The 18054-nt window shown below is 40.7% G+C and overlaps 1 protein-coding gene and 1 long non-coding RNA gene across 4 annotated transcripts in view; both read right to left on the minus strand.

The window, feature by feature from the left end:
* The window catches only part of pde3a (phosphodiesterase 3A, cGMP-inhibited), a 38439-nt gene extending 24672 nt beyond the window's left edge, over positions 1-13767 (minus strand). For 2 of the 3 annotated variants that reach the window (XM_060889327.1, XM_060889328.1), the window contains exon 1: positions 12358-13767. In XM_060889327.1, the coding sequence (XP_060745310.1) occupies positions 12358-13272 (915 nt within the window). In that variant the 5' untranslated portion in view covers positions 13273-13767. The remainder of the gene's footprint in view (positions 1-12357) is intronic. The other variant, XM_060889326.1, reaches the window with a different exon arrangement.
* A 1833-nt stretch (positions 13768-15600) lies between these two features.
* Positions 15601-16541, minus strand: LOC132858986 (uncharacterized). The gene is made up of 3 exons (XR_009649696.1): positions 16438-16541; positions 16037-16155; positions 15601-15693 (listed from the first exon to the last, which is right to left on the minus strand). It is a non-coding gene; the product is annotated as an uncharacterized LOC132858986 (long non-coding RNA).
* Between the last annotated feature and the right edge of the window lie 1513 nt (positions 16542-18054).

Below are 18054 nucleotides of genomic sequence, written 5' to 3' on the forward strand. Positions count from 1 at the left end.
ACATATAATTTCTTAAATGCAAGGGGAAAATGACACATCTGCAGCCTTGTGTAGCTTCTCCAGTCAGTCATCTTTTCTGCAGGAAAAACATTATAAGTAGCTGGAGGCCTTGAAATCCTTTCTGCAGCAGCATCATGCAGGGATTCCCAAGAAGCACTCAGATATCACTAAATGAGATTGTTCCTCATTAGCAGTGTTCTAACACACTGAGTTACCACACTGATATCTCTTCTTATAAGGCTCTGGGTTTCTTACTGGAACATCAGAGGTTCATGCCCCAATACCACCTTGCTGCCTCTGCTGTATTTTTGACCCTCAGTGCTGCAGGGGTGGTATAACATGGCTGACCCTATGCCCAATGTAGAAAACAAGCTTAAATAAGTGAAAAATGTACGTCACTGTGCTATAATGTATATGTGAAAATAAAGGTTTCGTGACACCAGAGGGCCATTGTTTCCTAGCTGAAGAAAAAAATATCAGTCACTTTGATGTAATTTTAGTCCTTTTTATTAAAACAAATTGGTCACAGCCCAGGATAAGACAGGAAAAAAGCACAGTAGAAGGGTTTAAAAGTATTGGAACGAGACTAGAAAATGGCGGACAGTACACCACAGAAAAGGAATTTGTACTCCAGTGTCATACAGAAGTGTGCACCACTTCATTTTGGATGAATAGTAAATACTTGGCTTGTGTACTAGGGGCCTGGCACGGATAAGTGGCAGTGAAGGAATCCTGCCGTTTGTTTCCACTGGAGAGATGGCCACTGGGAGCATTTCCCAAACCCCGTAGCCACAACACATGGAGCTAACACACTGATTTCCCTTACTCTTGTGAGCATCAAATCAATGTTATGCGCTGGATGTTTCAGCTCGGAACTACAAGTTAAGTGTAGTAGCAGGTCAGTAAGATCTGCAGGAGTTATGACTGCATACCTGTTACCACCTTCACTGTTACCTGACTCTGTTTCACACAATTACTCAGACTAATCTAGGGCTGCTCTTGACCTATATCGAGCATGCTACACACAGCCGTTTGTGCTGCTGGGAATAAAGAGAGAACGATGACTTATGGTTTTGATAGGCAATTGTGGCTTTCATAAATAAGAGGGCCCACTGGTCATGCATTTCATTAGTGATGAGATCATTTGTAAAGACAGACAACACATGGGGAAAATGTATCACAAATAAATAACACCAGTAACCAGTAACCAGGATAAATTCACATATATGTTTATTCTACATCAACCAGAAGCTGAACTGAAATGTTTACTGTACCTGGGCACGCGGTTAAGTGGATTTTTCCAAATATAAGAAGCCGTCTAAGCCACCACACACTTCGACTCCACACAAAAGCAAATAAAAGTTGAATAAGTGTTTGGCCCAGTGCTCAATTTTCCACCATACCTGAACATGGTTCCTTTTCAGACCCATCTCTAAGCATATGTACCATAATAGTGTGTAAATGATGCTTGCTAAGCTCCAAAATAAGAGCTCTTAACTTACAGATTAATCAAGATTGAGCTGAGTCATAGCACACAGTGAATGATTAGATGTAACACTGTACATCGACCGATAAATCAGGGTGAATAATGGCTGTATACTTTTCCAGGGCCACACAGAGTCCTGCCAGTGAGGTGAATGAGTGGTGTTTTTTCCACTCTTTTTAGTGAGGGTGACATCAGTGCCAGGCTAAGTGGGAGCTCTGGCCAGGATGTGATTGGGTTATAGAGCTTTAATGGCCTGGCCTGTGGAGAGGCTACATTAACCCCACATGCTGCAATCCACACAGCCATAGGGCTTATTATATCCCCTGCACTAATAAGAGTGTCTGGTGTCCTAAAGCAGCGTCACAGAGAAGACCAGAAAGCCAAGTGTAGATGAGTTCATATGTAACTACAATAATATATACATGATAAATTTGCTTATTCACATTTACACACCAAGACAGTAAAAATACAGTTGAAATGATATCACCACCTCTTGATTTGTCAGTCACCTGGGAAGGTGAGAGTAAGCCAAAAGCTGACGTTAGTAAAAGTTCTACAATAAAATATTGCAGATTAAGGGAAGAGAATTCATGCATCTGTGTGGAAACTGGGTCCTGCTCGAATCTATCTGCCTGACTGCTGTCTGGTGTAACCACGGAGACATGAAAAGGTAATGACACAGTCGAGCACTCCTTCAGGTATTGCTAAGCGCATGCATGCTGCATTATTTACTGCTTTTAGTTCATTTCATTTCTGTCTATCGAATTTGGGGAGCGGCGTCGCCTTTAATGGTGGTCTTACTTACGGAAAATCTGAAGGACCTAATCCTATTTGCAGGAACACCAGAGCTTACATCAACCCACTGTCCAGGCAAGTGACCATGAAGAACTCAGTACAAGGATTTAACACTTAAAGACTGTAAATTCAGTGAGCGCTTCATCCGTTTTTCAAAAGAAGATCACATCTTATTAACTTCAATTTAATTCATTGCGCAAATCAAAACAAATTAAAAAGCAAATCGATTTCTCGACCTTGATGCAGCAACTTGTGGCTCCTTCGAGTGTGCAGTCTACATAGTGTTGATGTAGTAATAAGGATATCAGGTGCCATCTTTATGTGGACGGTTTGAGTCTGTAACTTTTTTCATTCCAGTAACATTTATCAGCCTCGCATCATGAAGCACTTACTGATGGCCCACTACCTACATGGTGATATGACCCATTTTTACTCCATTGTGACATTTTACATAGCTGTATAGCTGTAACAAACACGATTGTAGCATGTAGCAAACAGTATACATATATATAAGAAAAGAAATGAATATATAGCTGTGAAGGATAATAATAAATCTATAGTCTTTTATTATGGTCTTCTGAGCAGGGTGAGGAGCTTAAACTGATTTGTTGAAATGATGTTGTTGGTTTTTTTTTTGGTTGACCAGGCTACATAGAGTATGCATTTCTGTGGATATGTAGCTCAACATTCCATGGCTTTGTGCCTGTTCACAAACCTCCTTTTTGCTGAAATTCTTTCTGTTGCTTTTGGCTCTTGTAGTATCGGACCAACTCAAATGGCCTGAATCATCGCTCTCAAAAATAACCAGTAATCTGTTCTGTCTGCTCATTTATGCAGATAAGAACTAAATGTTTTGTTAACCTCAGGTATATATATACTGTATATATCTCCATCCTTATCCATCTCATTCACAAGTCTGACCCAACAATATGTGAATGAATGCAGAATGACATATATTTAAATGATACGATGTGATCTAGTCACAAACCCTAAACCCCACGTGTTCGTAGAACTTTTCACGTTCAAACCCCTCCGAAAGTATCGGAACGACATTGACTCACAAAGAAACCTTTCCTACCACGGAAGGTCTCGTGTTTTCTATGTTGTTCAACACGTGTAGATGCAAATATCAGGAAATGAAAGCTGATCTGCCTCATGTTACGGGATTACACCCTACAGCTAAAGCCTTGGTGTTCCAATATTTTTGAATACATTTTAAATGTTAGGCGAACTTTCTGAATCTTTCTGAACAAATTTATTAACTTGTTCTTATTAAGATATTTGACACATAAAACATACATAACTCAATAAATGGAAGCGTTTCATATCAGATCATCAGCGATTCATTACTTGTACTTTTTTTAAATACACAACCTACTTTTTCTTTAGGTTTTGATCCATCTTCTAAATCCCCCTCCTCTGAACACTACCATTTAAAGAACACAAATGTGAGTCATCTTGTGCAACACCACTGTATAAGTCCGTAAAGATCTATGAAGTACCAGGTTTTAATCCAAAACCCTTGATGCCTAGTACACAAGGTTAATAATCAACAAATATGTGCAGGAAACCTGGCAGAGCTGATTTCTGGATGCTTGGAGCTGTTTAGTTCCAAGCATCCAGAAATCAGCGTTTTGTCACGGCTGCCTTGGGCTTTAGGTTTATTTAAGAAGACGGTCTACACGTGCAAATCTCCAAACATAAGGGAGCTATAAAATTGAAATATTCCACATGGAGAAAGATCTCACTGCTGTTCTTCTCTCCATTCACCAATAGAGTGATTGGGTAAACAGCTCTTTATGAAATATTGAGTTAAATCTCTTTGGCCCTTTGGTGTTTGATCAAAAATACTGACATGGGTGACAACAGAAGTTTGGCCAATGATGCAAGTGCCCATGGCTTTGGCAGTGTGGTTAAGTTGGAGATGCTAGCCCACAGCTTCCTGTCAAAGGAGACATGTGACAGTCTTCTGGCCAGCTGGTTAATGCAGTGAAATTCTCTATGTTCTCTATCACTATGTTAACAGCAGAGGCACTGAATGTTATGGATGTTCCGCTAGAAATGCACCGGCACGCAGGTTTCTCTGTAGCCTGCTCTCTTCCCCTCTCTCTTTCCCCCTCTCTTCCAACTAACACCATATTTTCCGAGAGCTGATGGAGGTTCTAAGCAAATCTCTGTTCACTTAACTTGTTATTGTTCTGGTCGCCTTGGCTTCCTTGCTCAAATGGTTTACAAAACGTTTCAGTGGTTTGGCTGTGAACTCCCCTCACTGCCTCCCTTCTTTGCTCATGAACTACTTGACAGTCATTTCATAACAAAAGTAGACAACTTCACCGTATCTTCATCTCCAAAACTACACATGTAATTCATTTTATATATATATATATATATATATATATATATATATAATCTTTTTGACTTTTTTCTATGATAAGCCTGAATGTAAAGTAATGGCGCTGGTATTTTTCTTCACTCTGATCTTTTTGATAAGTTTCCTGATTTCTGTGCATCATTACATTATATTCTGGGCTTCCAGGTCCTGACGATTTGAGGTTTATATTTTCAGCGTTGTCTTTATTTCTGCTGTTGATGTCTTTGCTAAACAGTAGATAATTGGTGACCACAGCTGTCCTCAGCCAAGCGAGTGTCACCTGACTGTAGATGTCCTCTGGGACTTGTGTATTTAAAGTGATTGTAATGGAAGCTTGTGTTTTATACATATATTCAGTGATGATAGAAACAACAGCATATTAAATAAATGCAGGAGGAGGAGGAGGAGGAGGAACAGAAGGAGGAGGAGAGCAGAAAAAGAATAAAAAGCAAAATGGCAGACGTGAATTTCCCGGAGTGAGAGGAGAACCTAGTTATTCTTCTGAACAAAATCACATTAACAACTGCTTAGGGCTGAATGAATGCAGCTTAGACAGAACAGGGCCAATCTGACGTTAAAACACTTAATGAGATTCAGGGCTCTGTTTTTGTGCAGGCACAAGTACAATTTACAGGCACAAAAACACTACGTGTCTAATTTTTTTTGTCTTGTTCATGGTTGGAGTTTTAGTTTCATGGTCAGGAATGAACACACTGGGGCTGATGGGGCTGATGTGGAGCAGTAGAACAGGGGGTCAAACAAAAGTCAGCAGTAGGCAACTATTGCCTGCAAACTACATTAACGCTGTCCTGGATGGAAACCAAACAAAAACCAAACAAAAACTAAATGTCTATCACAAACAAAATGAAACAAGACAGAACAGAACAAAATTAAATAAAAAAAACACAAAAATAACAACAGAACAAAATTAAACAAAATGTAAAAAAAGCCAAACAAAAACTTTAGATTATATGAAACATAGTTCTTTGTTCCAGAAACAAACCGAACCAAACAAAAGGTAGCAAAAAAAAAAAAAAAAGTCAAACAAAACCAAATAGAAATAAACAACAACCAGCCAAGTGAACAAAAAAAGCTGCTAAAAGTGAATCAGACAGTAGATTAAAATAAACCCATATCTCATCAGGTTAACTGCAATTACAGAGAAAAAGAAATTTCATGCTAAAGTGTAAACACCAGTAAACACCAGTAAACACCAGAAGGCAGAAAAACCGAAGCTGAAACTTGAACATCCATAAGTGAAATCTAGTTTAGGATTTTACTAATCATTTTTCTGGTGTTTGAAGGCCATGTGCTGTTTAGCTTGAGGTTCTCATCTAAGTAGAATCGATACAGAGAAGTTAAACACTAATAACAGACAAATTGAGCGAGTCTGTTAATGTTCCCTGCAGCTAATCACGGCCAAAGGCTGTTGTGCCTTAATTGTAGCTTAATGGCAGAATCAGGCTGTTATCTGTATAACCCCCCACCCCACCCCCCATTTCCAATCAGAGAGATTTCACCAAAATATAAAGAATATATCACACACACACACACACACACACACACATACACACCACTGCACTCATGTTGTGCCTTTACTGTCTTTGTGTTTGATTGATAAAAAAATGGCAATACCTTTGAAGGCAGCTAATTAGAGAGTTTATGAGACAGAAGTATCTGTAGCACAAGCTCCCATGTTTGTATGAAATGTCAGCTGTTCAGTTCCAGAACCAGGGAAATGGAGGCGGGGCAAACAGTGGGGGATGGGGTCAGCCCCCGGCATAGTTTTAAACGGAACACAAAGCCCACAGCTGGAAAGACTGCATACTTCTGCTGGATTTCTCATGAATTTCACACAGAGGTTGTAGCTCTGCTTTCGTTACAAATATGACGTCACCAGCTTAACTACGCACTTCCGAATGTTTCACTAATTTACACATAACAAAGCAAGAAACAAAGGAACATGACTAATAGAGCAGAAGGCAGAATGAGGAGAAGAGGATAGTAGTTCTGCTTGTTCTTAGCACAGCGTATGCTAACAAAAGTGTATGACCTGAAGACCTGAATGCAATATAAAATGCATAATAAGACATAATGCACACGCTACATGAAGCGAAACATCTGTGGACATAGACGACTTTTTAACCCAAGACTCGAAATATCCCGTCATTAGTTCAGTTCTGAAAACCTGTTTGAAATGACTAGAAATCCTTTTACGGATGTCTGTGTCGTATCTGACGTCGTTTCACAAGTGTTTTGTATTACTGAGTTGAAGTGCAGTGCATTTGCATTAATAGCTGTTGCATAAGGTCTTAACATTAGACGTTTTATCAGCCATCATCTGGTGTGATGGTTAAGGAGTCACATTACTTTCATCTTTTTAAGTCTGTAATAAAGTTTAAGGCATCAGGTCATGTGGCAGGACCTAAAGAAAATCTGTAAATCTACATTTACAAGGCATTTGTTGAAATATTAGAGTAGATCTGTTTGTATTGGTGGTTAGTCTTGCTTCTGTTCACTTTGAAACTTAAAGATCATGTGGTGCGACCGCATGTGAGTATACAGTACATCTGCATCATCAGTACAGTTTAATGCCTTTAAGAATGTAACATGTTTAATATTCTACATTTTCCCCCTAACTTTAGGTCAGTGTGTGATGGTGGAGGTTCTGCGAAGGTTCAGTGGAGGTTCTGTAGAAATCATACATACATCTGGTCCCTTTTTCCAGTGCCACTTTTTGCCACTTTTCGTTGCCTATGTTTCTTTGCTTCCCCTTATAACAACAAACTCAGCAGATTAATGGAGACGTCTGTGCAAAATGACATCCGACATTTTACAGCTCGGCTTATCTTCATACACCATTTATACACATCAAGACTAATGGATGAGTTATACATAGCAAAGGCAAAAAACCCCACAACTCAGTAAAGACATTGTGCGTAGGTTTTTTGTGTGTGTATTCAGAACATGTTTAACACACAGCAAGTGTCTGGATATTGAGTTGCAGTGGGAACAGATGAACCCCTCGAGAAGATTCCTCTTCTTCTTCTTCTTCTTCTTCTTCTTCTTCTTCTTATCAGTCTGATTCTGAGTCCAAGCACTTATTCAAGCCAAGAGTTTTTAGTGTGTGTTTATTCCACATGTATGTGAAGGCATGAATAGGGGAAGACGTCATGGTTACCTCTCACATCAGGCAGCACTGCTGGCTCTATTTAAAAGGTATCAGTCTGTAAGTCCACTTTATTCCTCGCACCGAGTTCCCATTCTCACTGCGAAGTTAACAGGATGCTGATAATGTGACCAGGCTAATGACTGCACAGGTCATTATACTGTACGTACAACGACACGGCTATACCTACATTAACATCTTTACTCCGGAAACACCGAAGCGGCTTTGGGGAAGGTGGAGCAGGTTGCAATTCTGGTTCTTCTTGCTGATTTTTAGCAGGAATATCTCTGGGGTTAAATCACCATTCTTTCATTCCGCCAGAATTCAGTGCTTCCAGCTAAGAAGAGCTGCATGTGAGGTTCATAAACAGGGCAAAATCACTCCCCAGTGTATAATTAACACCTAGAGTCAGAGGGCTGTTTGTTAACAAAACAGAAGGGAGGACATTTCATTTCTGTTGGAATTTGAAGATCTAGTTTTAAAAAAAGGTAGAATGCCATCCCACCACCACCACCACCACCACCATTACTTCAATGATTAACATACATCTACGTCCTGATCACTCATACTACCGTGAGAGAACATCATACTTGAGGACTTTACTTATTTACTAAATTTCCTCCTCCTCCTGCCCTGAAATTCTTTTTGTTTCTAAGCTACTGATTTAAGGAGCAGGTTATGAACTAAGACAAAAATTCAGAGCTGGCTTTAAATGCTCCAGCCATTTCAAATGAGCAAAATGCAACAGAAAAAAAAAACACGATTCGGCTCATGCACCTCATTTTTGTTACAGCATGATCGTGAACACATCGTGAACGTTGCCCAGAAGCAGGTTTCCACAGCATTTGTACTCTGTGAATAAAGGACAGGCTTGACCTAAAAACAATAATAAATATGAAGTTGGTCAGAGGGTTGGTGGTGATGGTGATGGTTGTGCTTGCTAATGCTTTGGCATATGCTAGGGTCCTCACTGCAGTTGTTTTATACAACTAGATGAGAAATTAACGTCAAAAAACAAGGTCAAAGACATGTCGAGTAGCAAGATAGCAAATGCCTTGAACTCATCTGTAGGCCGAACAAAGTTAACTAGTTTGAACCTGTCTGTTAGAAGCAAACCGTTTGTTTTATGATGTCACTTTTTTCATTGTTTTATGAAAGTCTTGAAATAATCTTTTCTTGATGGTCAAACCAGAAAACATTCTAGAAAATGTTAGGATGCATTAATAACTCAGTGACTATTACAAAACCAGTCGAATCACGCTGTTCCTCAGCTAAAAAAAAAACCCAAAACAAAACAGAGTCTAAAGTTTCATTGACGCTTCCCTTCTTCTCTAGGTGGAGGTGCCAGTATTTCCAGCAGCAGCAGCAGCGCAGATTGTTCTACAGACATACAGTAAAGTGTCAGCCAAGTCCAAGCTTTTAAATGAGCAGATGGAATTCACCACACTTGCGTCTATGCTCCAGGATTGGGCGGGCCCACTAACATTTCCCTTTCTCTAAAATTCGGACTTTACTGTATATTTTCACGGATCTGTCATGTATTCTTTTTTTCCTCTATGATACCCTTACATAGTGAAGACTTAAAAAATAAAAATACTTTTTCCTTTCTGTGAAATCAGAGAAAGAAAATAAACCGTCCGTCAACCGTCGTTTTAAACAGCAAAGCTGGGAGCCACTTATAGTCAGAATGTACAGATCTACTTTTTGCTTTTGGCTAGCTCTAGACCTCGAACCCGCACCCTGGCCCCTTCTTCATCTGCTTGATATATTCTTGAAAGTAAAACACACCATTGAGTGGCGTAACAAGACGGGCCTTGTCTGGGGAACCGAGCTCATATGGACAGCTAGCAGGGGACCTATGAGAGAAAGGCATGCTGGGCTAAAGCCAGCTCAGGTTAAAATAACAAGCTCCCTCTCAGCAGCCATGGAGCTCACATGTGGCACACACACACATACATATTCCAGCTGAGTATGCAATATGTGCTTTCCAACACGAATCGCAACACAGTTAAGTTGGGTTAATGATTAACTTGTGCTTAACCTAGTGGAAAAACTGTACATCTTGCCTATTCCTTTAAGATACCCAACTGACTCTGCTAGTGAGGAGAAAAATGAGGGACTGGAGTTTTAGCTGTAAAAGTATCTGTGCCTTTGGGCAGAGCAGCATGTCTGATTTCTTCATCGATTTGATTGAATCAGCTTTACCGGTGGTTCTTGGCTTTCTGTGACCAGGCGTACCTGTAAAATTACAGGTTTCCAGAGGTTCTGGCTGGACGAGGGTTTTGGCAGGAAGCTGGCCGTGCACACAAGACAGCTGAAGCTACACATTCCAAGGCTGGCTAGACGAAGACCCCTTACAAAACACAAAGAGTAAAAAACACACACTGAGAGAGTGCCGGCTCTCTGTTGGCATCTCTGTCTGGCACAACAATATAAATGGGGCCAATTAAACAGTAGGGGTGCGAATGAGAGAAAGTGCAAATGAAAAGAAAGCGAGAAAGAGAGAGAGAAAGGTGAAAATCTGTATTCCCGCATCTCTTTTTAAAACATTTACAACTGGACCTTTTAAAACATGTCACCGAAATATAGCCGGTCTCTATGGATCTCCATGTGCGTCAGTGAGAGAATATTGTTCTTCCTCATTTTCCCAATATAGATCCAGGCGCACACCCTCACGTTGTCTTCAACCCGTAATCCATTATCTTTTCCAAAGCACAATCACAAAAGAACCTCAAGGTACTGCCAATTCCACAGCACTTGGGGAAAAAAATAAAATAACAATGTCAGGCACACGGTAGAGAAAAGAGGTAATGAATGTGAAAATCAGTGGGACAAGTTCAAAAGTTTCAAAAAGCCTCTCTGGTCCTTCTCTTCTGTCTGCTATCATCTGCAGTCCTCTGTCCCATGTCCAGTCCTCTGTCCCGTCTCCTGTTCTGTCCTATCTCCTGTCTTCTGCCTCTCTCCAGTCCTCTGTCCTGTGCTGTGTCCTGTCTTGTCTGCTGTCCTGTCCCTCTGTCTTGTCCTGGGGCCAAAGAGTTTCTAGGAAAACACTATATTTTCCATTACATTTTTTTTTTTAATATTTAGCAGTGTTATTCCAGCTAAACACTCCTAGTAATTTTAGGAAATCACAGAAGATAAATACACTGATACAAAAATGAAAGATTGAAAGAAAGATCTCTTCAGCAGTGATTTTTTTTTGCCACAGGTTCATTCAAAGAGAGGCTTATGTAATGCACATCACGTGTCTGCAATGTTCATAAACAGAGCAATTTTTATCTGTGTCAATTGACAGAGGCATGTGTTGTGCAGAGAGGGTGACAGATAATGTCCCAGTCAGTGCAGCAGCTTAAGTTCATTTCCTCATCTTCCTGAGCACTGGGTTAATGAAGAACTCCAAACCAACTACTTCTCACACACAACAAGCTTAACCTCCAACATCTGTATTAACCACATACCACAGCCCGTGTGTGTGCATGTATTGTGCAGCTCCATTGAACAGCACAGGTTCTCAGAGCCAGAGAAGAATGACTCATACATGGTTTATACTATGATGTATTTAAACAGCAATACTTCAGACAACACCTGTATGTATTATACTATATAAACATATATATATATACTGTATGAGTGCGTGTATGTGAATAATATTAATGTTCAAAATATCCAGTCGCTAGAGGCCGCAACCTACTGTCAATTAGTCAATTAGTACCTACATGTGATTCATTAATTAACACTTTAACAAAAAAATAATCACACAAGCTTGATCACAGGGTTAATAAGAGGATGATGTGTGCTTTTACTGAAATACCAAATGACTCAGTCCAAATATCTGGAAAAGAAATCACTACTCAAATAACAATTCAGAACCTAGTAGAACTTCCTGACATATGACTGTAACTCCGGAACCACTGCCATGTGTAGCAGCAGTTAGTGTGGAAACAATACCATCTATCTATCTATCTATCTATCTATCTATCTATCTATCTATCTATTTATTCATCTACATATATATATATATATATATATATATATATATATATATATATATATATATATATATATATATATATATAAAGCTTGGTGTGAAGAATGTGTGAATACTAATACTCACTTCATGCACTTGGAAGGAAAAATGAAAGACATCTGAGTAGCTTCAGCTAGGTGAACATTTCAGAAAGAAATAAGTGCCAGGAGGCAGTGTGGAAATGGTGGAACACACTGGAACAATTTCCTAATCATTCTCGAACACACACACACACACATGCAAGGCCTGGGACTGGGAGTAAAACAATCCCCTTAATTCTTGTCTGCAGACAAACGCACCTTTTTAGTAAGAGACATAATACTTTCTTGTGAATAGGGATGTGTTTAGAATGTGACCACCATTATCAACACCATCATCACCATTATTATTATTAATATTATTATTATTATTATTATTATTATTATTTTTATTATTATTATTAATATATTTGTTCTAGGCTCCTCGTGGAAGCATCTTATGACGCTTAGCATGTGAGAGAAAAGTTGTACCTGGTCTTTTCGGATGCATGGCAGGGAGGTTCTCCTGTGAGACTTGCTGCTGGCTTCGAAGCCGTGCTGTGCCATGTCTGATGCTACGACGGAGCTGGATCTCCTGCGCCTTTTAAACACGAGAAGGTCTTGTCTCGACCCTGTCACGGAGGTGCAGCCCTCCAGTTGGCTCGGTTGATTCGGAAGCAGCCTGTCAGCATACCTCGCCAACAGGACGCCCAGAACCCCCACCAGGTATGCCAAGTAGGGTCTCCAGCTCGCGCGCACTCTGTGCAGGGAAATAAGCGAGGCGGCTCTGATGATGCTGATGAAGACGATGACGGAGATGCCCTGGCCCAGTCGCATCACAATGAGTGCCCCGCTTGCCAAGCAGCCGAGCACCACCACGCTAGCCGTCAAAGAGTGCAGCTGCTCGTCCGAGCCATGCAAGAACGCCTGAGCCGCCAATTCTCCCAAGTGACACAGCGCGAGCAGGAAAACGATGGTCCGCTCCAGCACTCCGCAGCGGATCAAGTACAGGCCGGCCCAGAAGAAAGCACTCACCAGCGTGAAAATGGGTGCGATCAGATGCCACAGGGCCAAGCAGAACTCCAGCACACTTCTGTTCACCAAGAGAAAATAAGATCCCGAGTCGTGCTGGGGAGCACTGCTACAGCTGGAGCTGGGCTCCACATCCCAGTCCACGAACTGAAGCAGCAAGGCAAGACAAAACGACACAGAGCCGACGCACGCCGCAGACGACAGTTTACCACACCTCCAACTCGCGATCGGACAAAACCACTGGCAACCGCTGTCCTGATACAGAGGGGACACGCACGCCTTCACATAGGCGCTGCGCTCCCCAGCGCGCGGGTTACTCTGGTGCACAGCTCGTGATATTCCTCTACAGATGTCGGAGTCGCCTCCCGTTGCCATCAGTCAAGGAAAGATGTGCGCTGGAAAAAAAACAGAAGTTGCCCAGGCTATGCATTGATGTGAAGGGTGTACAAGGGAGTAGTGTGTGATTTATTGCGTCGCCGGAATCGCATGCTTAAGTAAACAGAAAGAAGGTGAAATAATCGAGCAGGGGGAAGAGTCTCTGTTCGTCCGCTGGGTCTGTTATTTACGCGCAAAAACCTCAGTTCGCTTCATTCCCCTCGCCTGCCATCCCGTGCACAGAGAGAGAGAGAGAGAGAGAGAGAGAGAGAGAGAGAGAAACAGAGAGAGAGAGAGAGTGTGAGAGGCAGACTAACGCGCAGACTAAGGCTCCTGACGTTCTTCAAGGCCATTGCTTCCTTTCACAGCACGAATCCTTCTTCTTCTTCTTCTTCTTCTTCTTCTTCTTCTTCTTCTTCTTCTTCTTCTTCTTCTTCTTCCCCCCGTTCAGCTTATTCCTACTATTTTATCAAGCTAGTGTTTTTTAGCATTTACACTTTTCTTGGCTGCACTAAGCTCTCACACAGACGTCATCCCTGCTCATAAAAAAAAAAACAAAAAAAAAAAACAAAAAAAAACATCATTCCTGACTTCCAATTCCTCTGGCTTTATCCTGATACAGGCCGGTGTTCCTCTCCTCCTTTCCTTGTGAGGCGGTCCGTAATGCATTCAGCAGTGATGACTTGGAGGGATAACAAAGCCCTACTTATATGCTTTTTTATCTTCTTCTAGTCCACTTGTGGTTCTTCTTATCCATCTTTTTTATACTTGGATGTTTGGAAATTCTGAACTATGCAACTGATCTGTAGAATACAAATGCTGGACTACAAGCATTTCTCACTAATCATTTGGATAAAATTCACCATCCTTCCCTTCGTATGGTGTGTTGTATTGAGTAGCTCTTTTTCTGTCGATACTATGGGCACTGCCTTGTGTACACACAGGCACATTAGTGTTTCTGCGTGACACCATAAATCAGCACTCTTTACTCTTTACAGTGGCAGAAGACTTTCTGAATCTATACACATCTACATAATACAGTGGAAACTGTTGAAAACGTGCTGTACCACCAAAACCTGAATGTTCAACTACAATCAATAGTTACACAGAAAGATAGAACGTCATTTCCAGGCCAGAGGGTGTGCGCCAACATCATCCAATAGATTGCTGTAACGCAAATACCAAATCAGGCTATGTGCGACCCAGGGTCTAATTTCATACAGGGTGACCTCTATAGATGGGTTTAGCTTGTTAGCAAGGATAGCAGATGTGATTGTGTGGGAAAAAAACGTGACATCTTTCTCATTCACCTTTCTCATTCATCAGTCATTTAAAAAAGAGATTGGTCTCTTTTTTTTTTTGGGGGGGGGGGGGGGTAGGGGGGGGTCATCAGGTCACTTCTGATAGAGTCAGGGCAGATTTGGTTCAATTTAGACATTAAAAATGAAATAAATCCATTAAATGAACTGTAAAAATAAATAAATAAATAAATAAATAAATAAACAAACAGCCCTCATCCAATCAAGTTAAACATAAAGGGTTCATAAATGTTTGACTTCATTTAAATTTGTGTTTATTTAAATACTGTAAATGTAAATCTTATTTTATTTAACATATTTTTGAAAAATAGTGATTTTTGCACCAAGAAAACTGTCATTAGACCTTAATGCACATCCAAACTCATTTGAATCATCAGTAGAATACGGAGGGGTTTACTTAAGTTTAAAACAAACATTTAGCACTAGTTCATGGAGTCACGGCTGCATCACTTCAGGATCATTTGGTCCAGGTGACATCCTCTGGCCGAGCATGCACAGCTCCCTCAGCAGGTGGATGGACTGATATTTTCCCTCTCACTCTGTCTACTGTTCCTTCCTGCTTCTAGAAGTCTACACACTGATGTATTTTAAGCATAATGTACACACTCTAAGCCTTGAATTGTGCAGCTGGTTCTCCAGCTTCCACCTTCAAGCATGCATGCTAAGTCCTCCTGTCTGGATGTTCCAGTAGAAGCATAAACAAGCTCCATTGAATCCAGAATGCTGCAGCTATCTAGAACCAGAAGATATGAACACATCACTCCTGTCTTATCCACACTGCATCTCAAATTTCCCATTGATTATAAAATACGACTACTGACCGAAAAACCACTGAATGGTCTCAGTACCTGAGCGATCTGTTCTTTATGATCCGTCACGCCTACTTCGATCAAAGGGTGCAGGCCTTTTGTTGGTACCTCAAGTAGTGAAGGCTACAGCAGGGACAGAATCTTTTCTTACAGAATTGAATCAACCTTCTAATAGAATTCCAAAATAAAACTCTACTTGCCAGAGATATACTGTATCACCACACCAGGTCAGAACCCGTTCCAACTCGAATACGTGGACCAGATGATCCACTGTGGTGACCCAGAACAGGGAGCTGCCAAAAGAACAACATATTTATATATAGTTTTGCTCAGATGTTGTACATTATTGCCCCCTAGCTGATCTGCCACTTGTATTGTTCTATTGTATTTGTCCCTTAAATGTAGTGTAGTGCCCCAGATATTTAATGTACTGCACTAGAGGGTTCGACTTATTGCCGTTGAGTTGATCTACCTTATACTCTACTGAGTGATAGAGTCTTCAGAGTCACGTCAGAAATTGTTGATGATCAGGTTTTGGTTCACACTGTGATGTGAGGGCCAGTACGTACAGTAGTTTACAGTTTATCATTCATCCTTTATTACTTTCTGTGTACTGAATGAGTAAAACACACTAACGTTTCACTAACCAATCCCTGCATTCCATTGTTTTATGGGATCGATGCCCTCTGACACAGACTCTGGGCCACAGCTGTTGACCTGACCTGAGTCCGGTTTGGTGTCCCAGCTGATATTCACTGTAAAAAAAAACAAAAAACAACAATCCTTATTTAAGTTAAAAATAAATCAGAGAATAATCAAAAGTAAATTCACACAAAAGACACTTGAACAGAGCTTCAAAAATAATGACACCCTGAGTCGTGAACAGACTCACGCAGCCTGAGGAATCCCTATTACCCACAAAGTATAACCAGAGAGGTCTAATAATAATAACTTTATTAGTGTTAAGAGTTCTAACAAACAACTATCTCTCTTTTTTTTAAAACTAGTGCTTCTTTAATCTAGCTGATTTAACCTACCTTTTTAATAAATAGACAAAAGCCTCTCCAGTCTATAGACTTGTCCACATTATGTTTGTTAGTTATTAAGAGCGATGCTGAACAGCTGGAGTGCAGGCTGTTTGCTTTAAGGCACATTTGCACATACTCTTTAAAAATGATTTACTTCTCCATCGTTCACTTCCCCTTTTCCGGGACCCGACAGAACGGGCGTTTATTTCCGTCATTTTCTCTGATAATACCAAATAAAGCTATGCATCATACGTTTTGATATTTTGTTGCAGGGGTTAGTGTGCGACGTAATTGCTTTCTGTTTGTGTAAGAGCTGCCAGAGAAAACAGTCTGGATCCACTTGAGCACGAGGAACAGGAGCTCAAGCACAAAAGTGTGCTTTCACATGGTGAAGCCCGAGGGCAAGCGCACGGCCCAGGGCCCGGGACCATGACTGCTCACTTTCAGCTCTTCCTCATACCTTATGGACAGAACTTTCTACAACACCAGGAATGTTGGTTTAAAAAAAAAAAAAAAAACAAGCGTTCAGAGAATTCCAGTGTGTGAGTCTAGGTGTAGCATGGAAAAGCCTTTGTTATTAATGTTAATGTTAATCAGCAGTTATTGGTATAACGTATCAGACATGTTCGCTTAGTAATATTTTGACTGAATTCCAGTGATTCGGTGGAAGTACCAGGTTTGGTTTAAAGCTAACATTTAAGCTAATACCACTTCTGGGGCTCCAGCTAGTTTTTGTCACATTATTCAAAGCTCACTGTGGCGTCTTGTTTCCACGTAACAGACTAGTCCCCTGAGCATTGGCTTTCCTCTCTGTCTCCACTCGAGAGGTTCTCAGACCAGCCAATCTTGTTCCCCAATCTAATCTGCAAGTCCAGGAAGTCCATCAGAAATGTGAAGTGAAAACACACTCCATCCAACTCCTTTCGCATTGGCATGCTGATAAGTTCAACGCCGCTAACCATTGGGGAATTTACAGTAAAAGTTTTTTCCCCTTTCTTTTTTAAATGTCCAGGTAAATTCTCACCCACTCAGCACTGAAGCGTTTTCCGTTATTCCAGGCGAAGCAGTTCTCAGGCCACTTCCAGCCTATTTAGCAAACACTTAAAGGAGTGAAATAATGCGTACAGAGACAAAGTCAAGCGCAGCAGGTTAGTAAAGGTTCACGTTCCCTTCAGAGACGATAAAGACTGCCAACAAGGCGAATAAAATCAGAACCATGTGTACGGTCATGTAATGAGTTGGCGAAGGTTGGAGAAATAATGGCGTAATGAATTTTTAACACCTTTAAACGGCAAATTCCATCTGGGATTAGCTGAAGAATGCTGGATTACTGCTGAATAGCAAGCTGCAGCTTTATTAACGGAGATGCTAATGAGCATGGAGGTGAACAAGATGATTGCTCTGTTAAACATCTACATTCAGTACTGTACCATTCCCAATTCTAAAGAATTTGGTGAAGTGAAGCTCACTGCTTATGTTTAGTTCTTTCTGTCATGTTAAATGTCTCCCAGTAGTACATTATATTTATAAAGGTGTACAGTTCTGTTACGTTCCACAGCTGTGTTCAATGCATTTATATTGAGTTCTCCAAAATAAAGTTCCAGAAGAATCCATTCGACATGTTTG

Source organism: Tachysurus vachellii, chromosome 16 (genome assembly GCF_030014155.1).
Source record: "Tachysurus vachellii isolate PV-2020 chromosome 16, HZAU_Pvac_v1, whole genome shotgun sequence".
NCBI classification, from domain to species: Eukaryota; Metazoa; Chordata; class Actinopteri; order Siluriformes; family Bagridae; genus Tachysurus; species Tachysurus vachellii.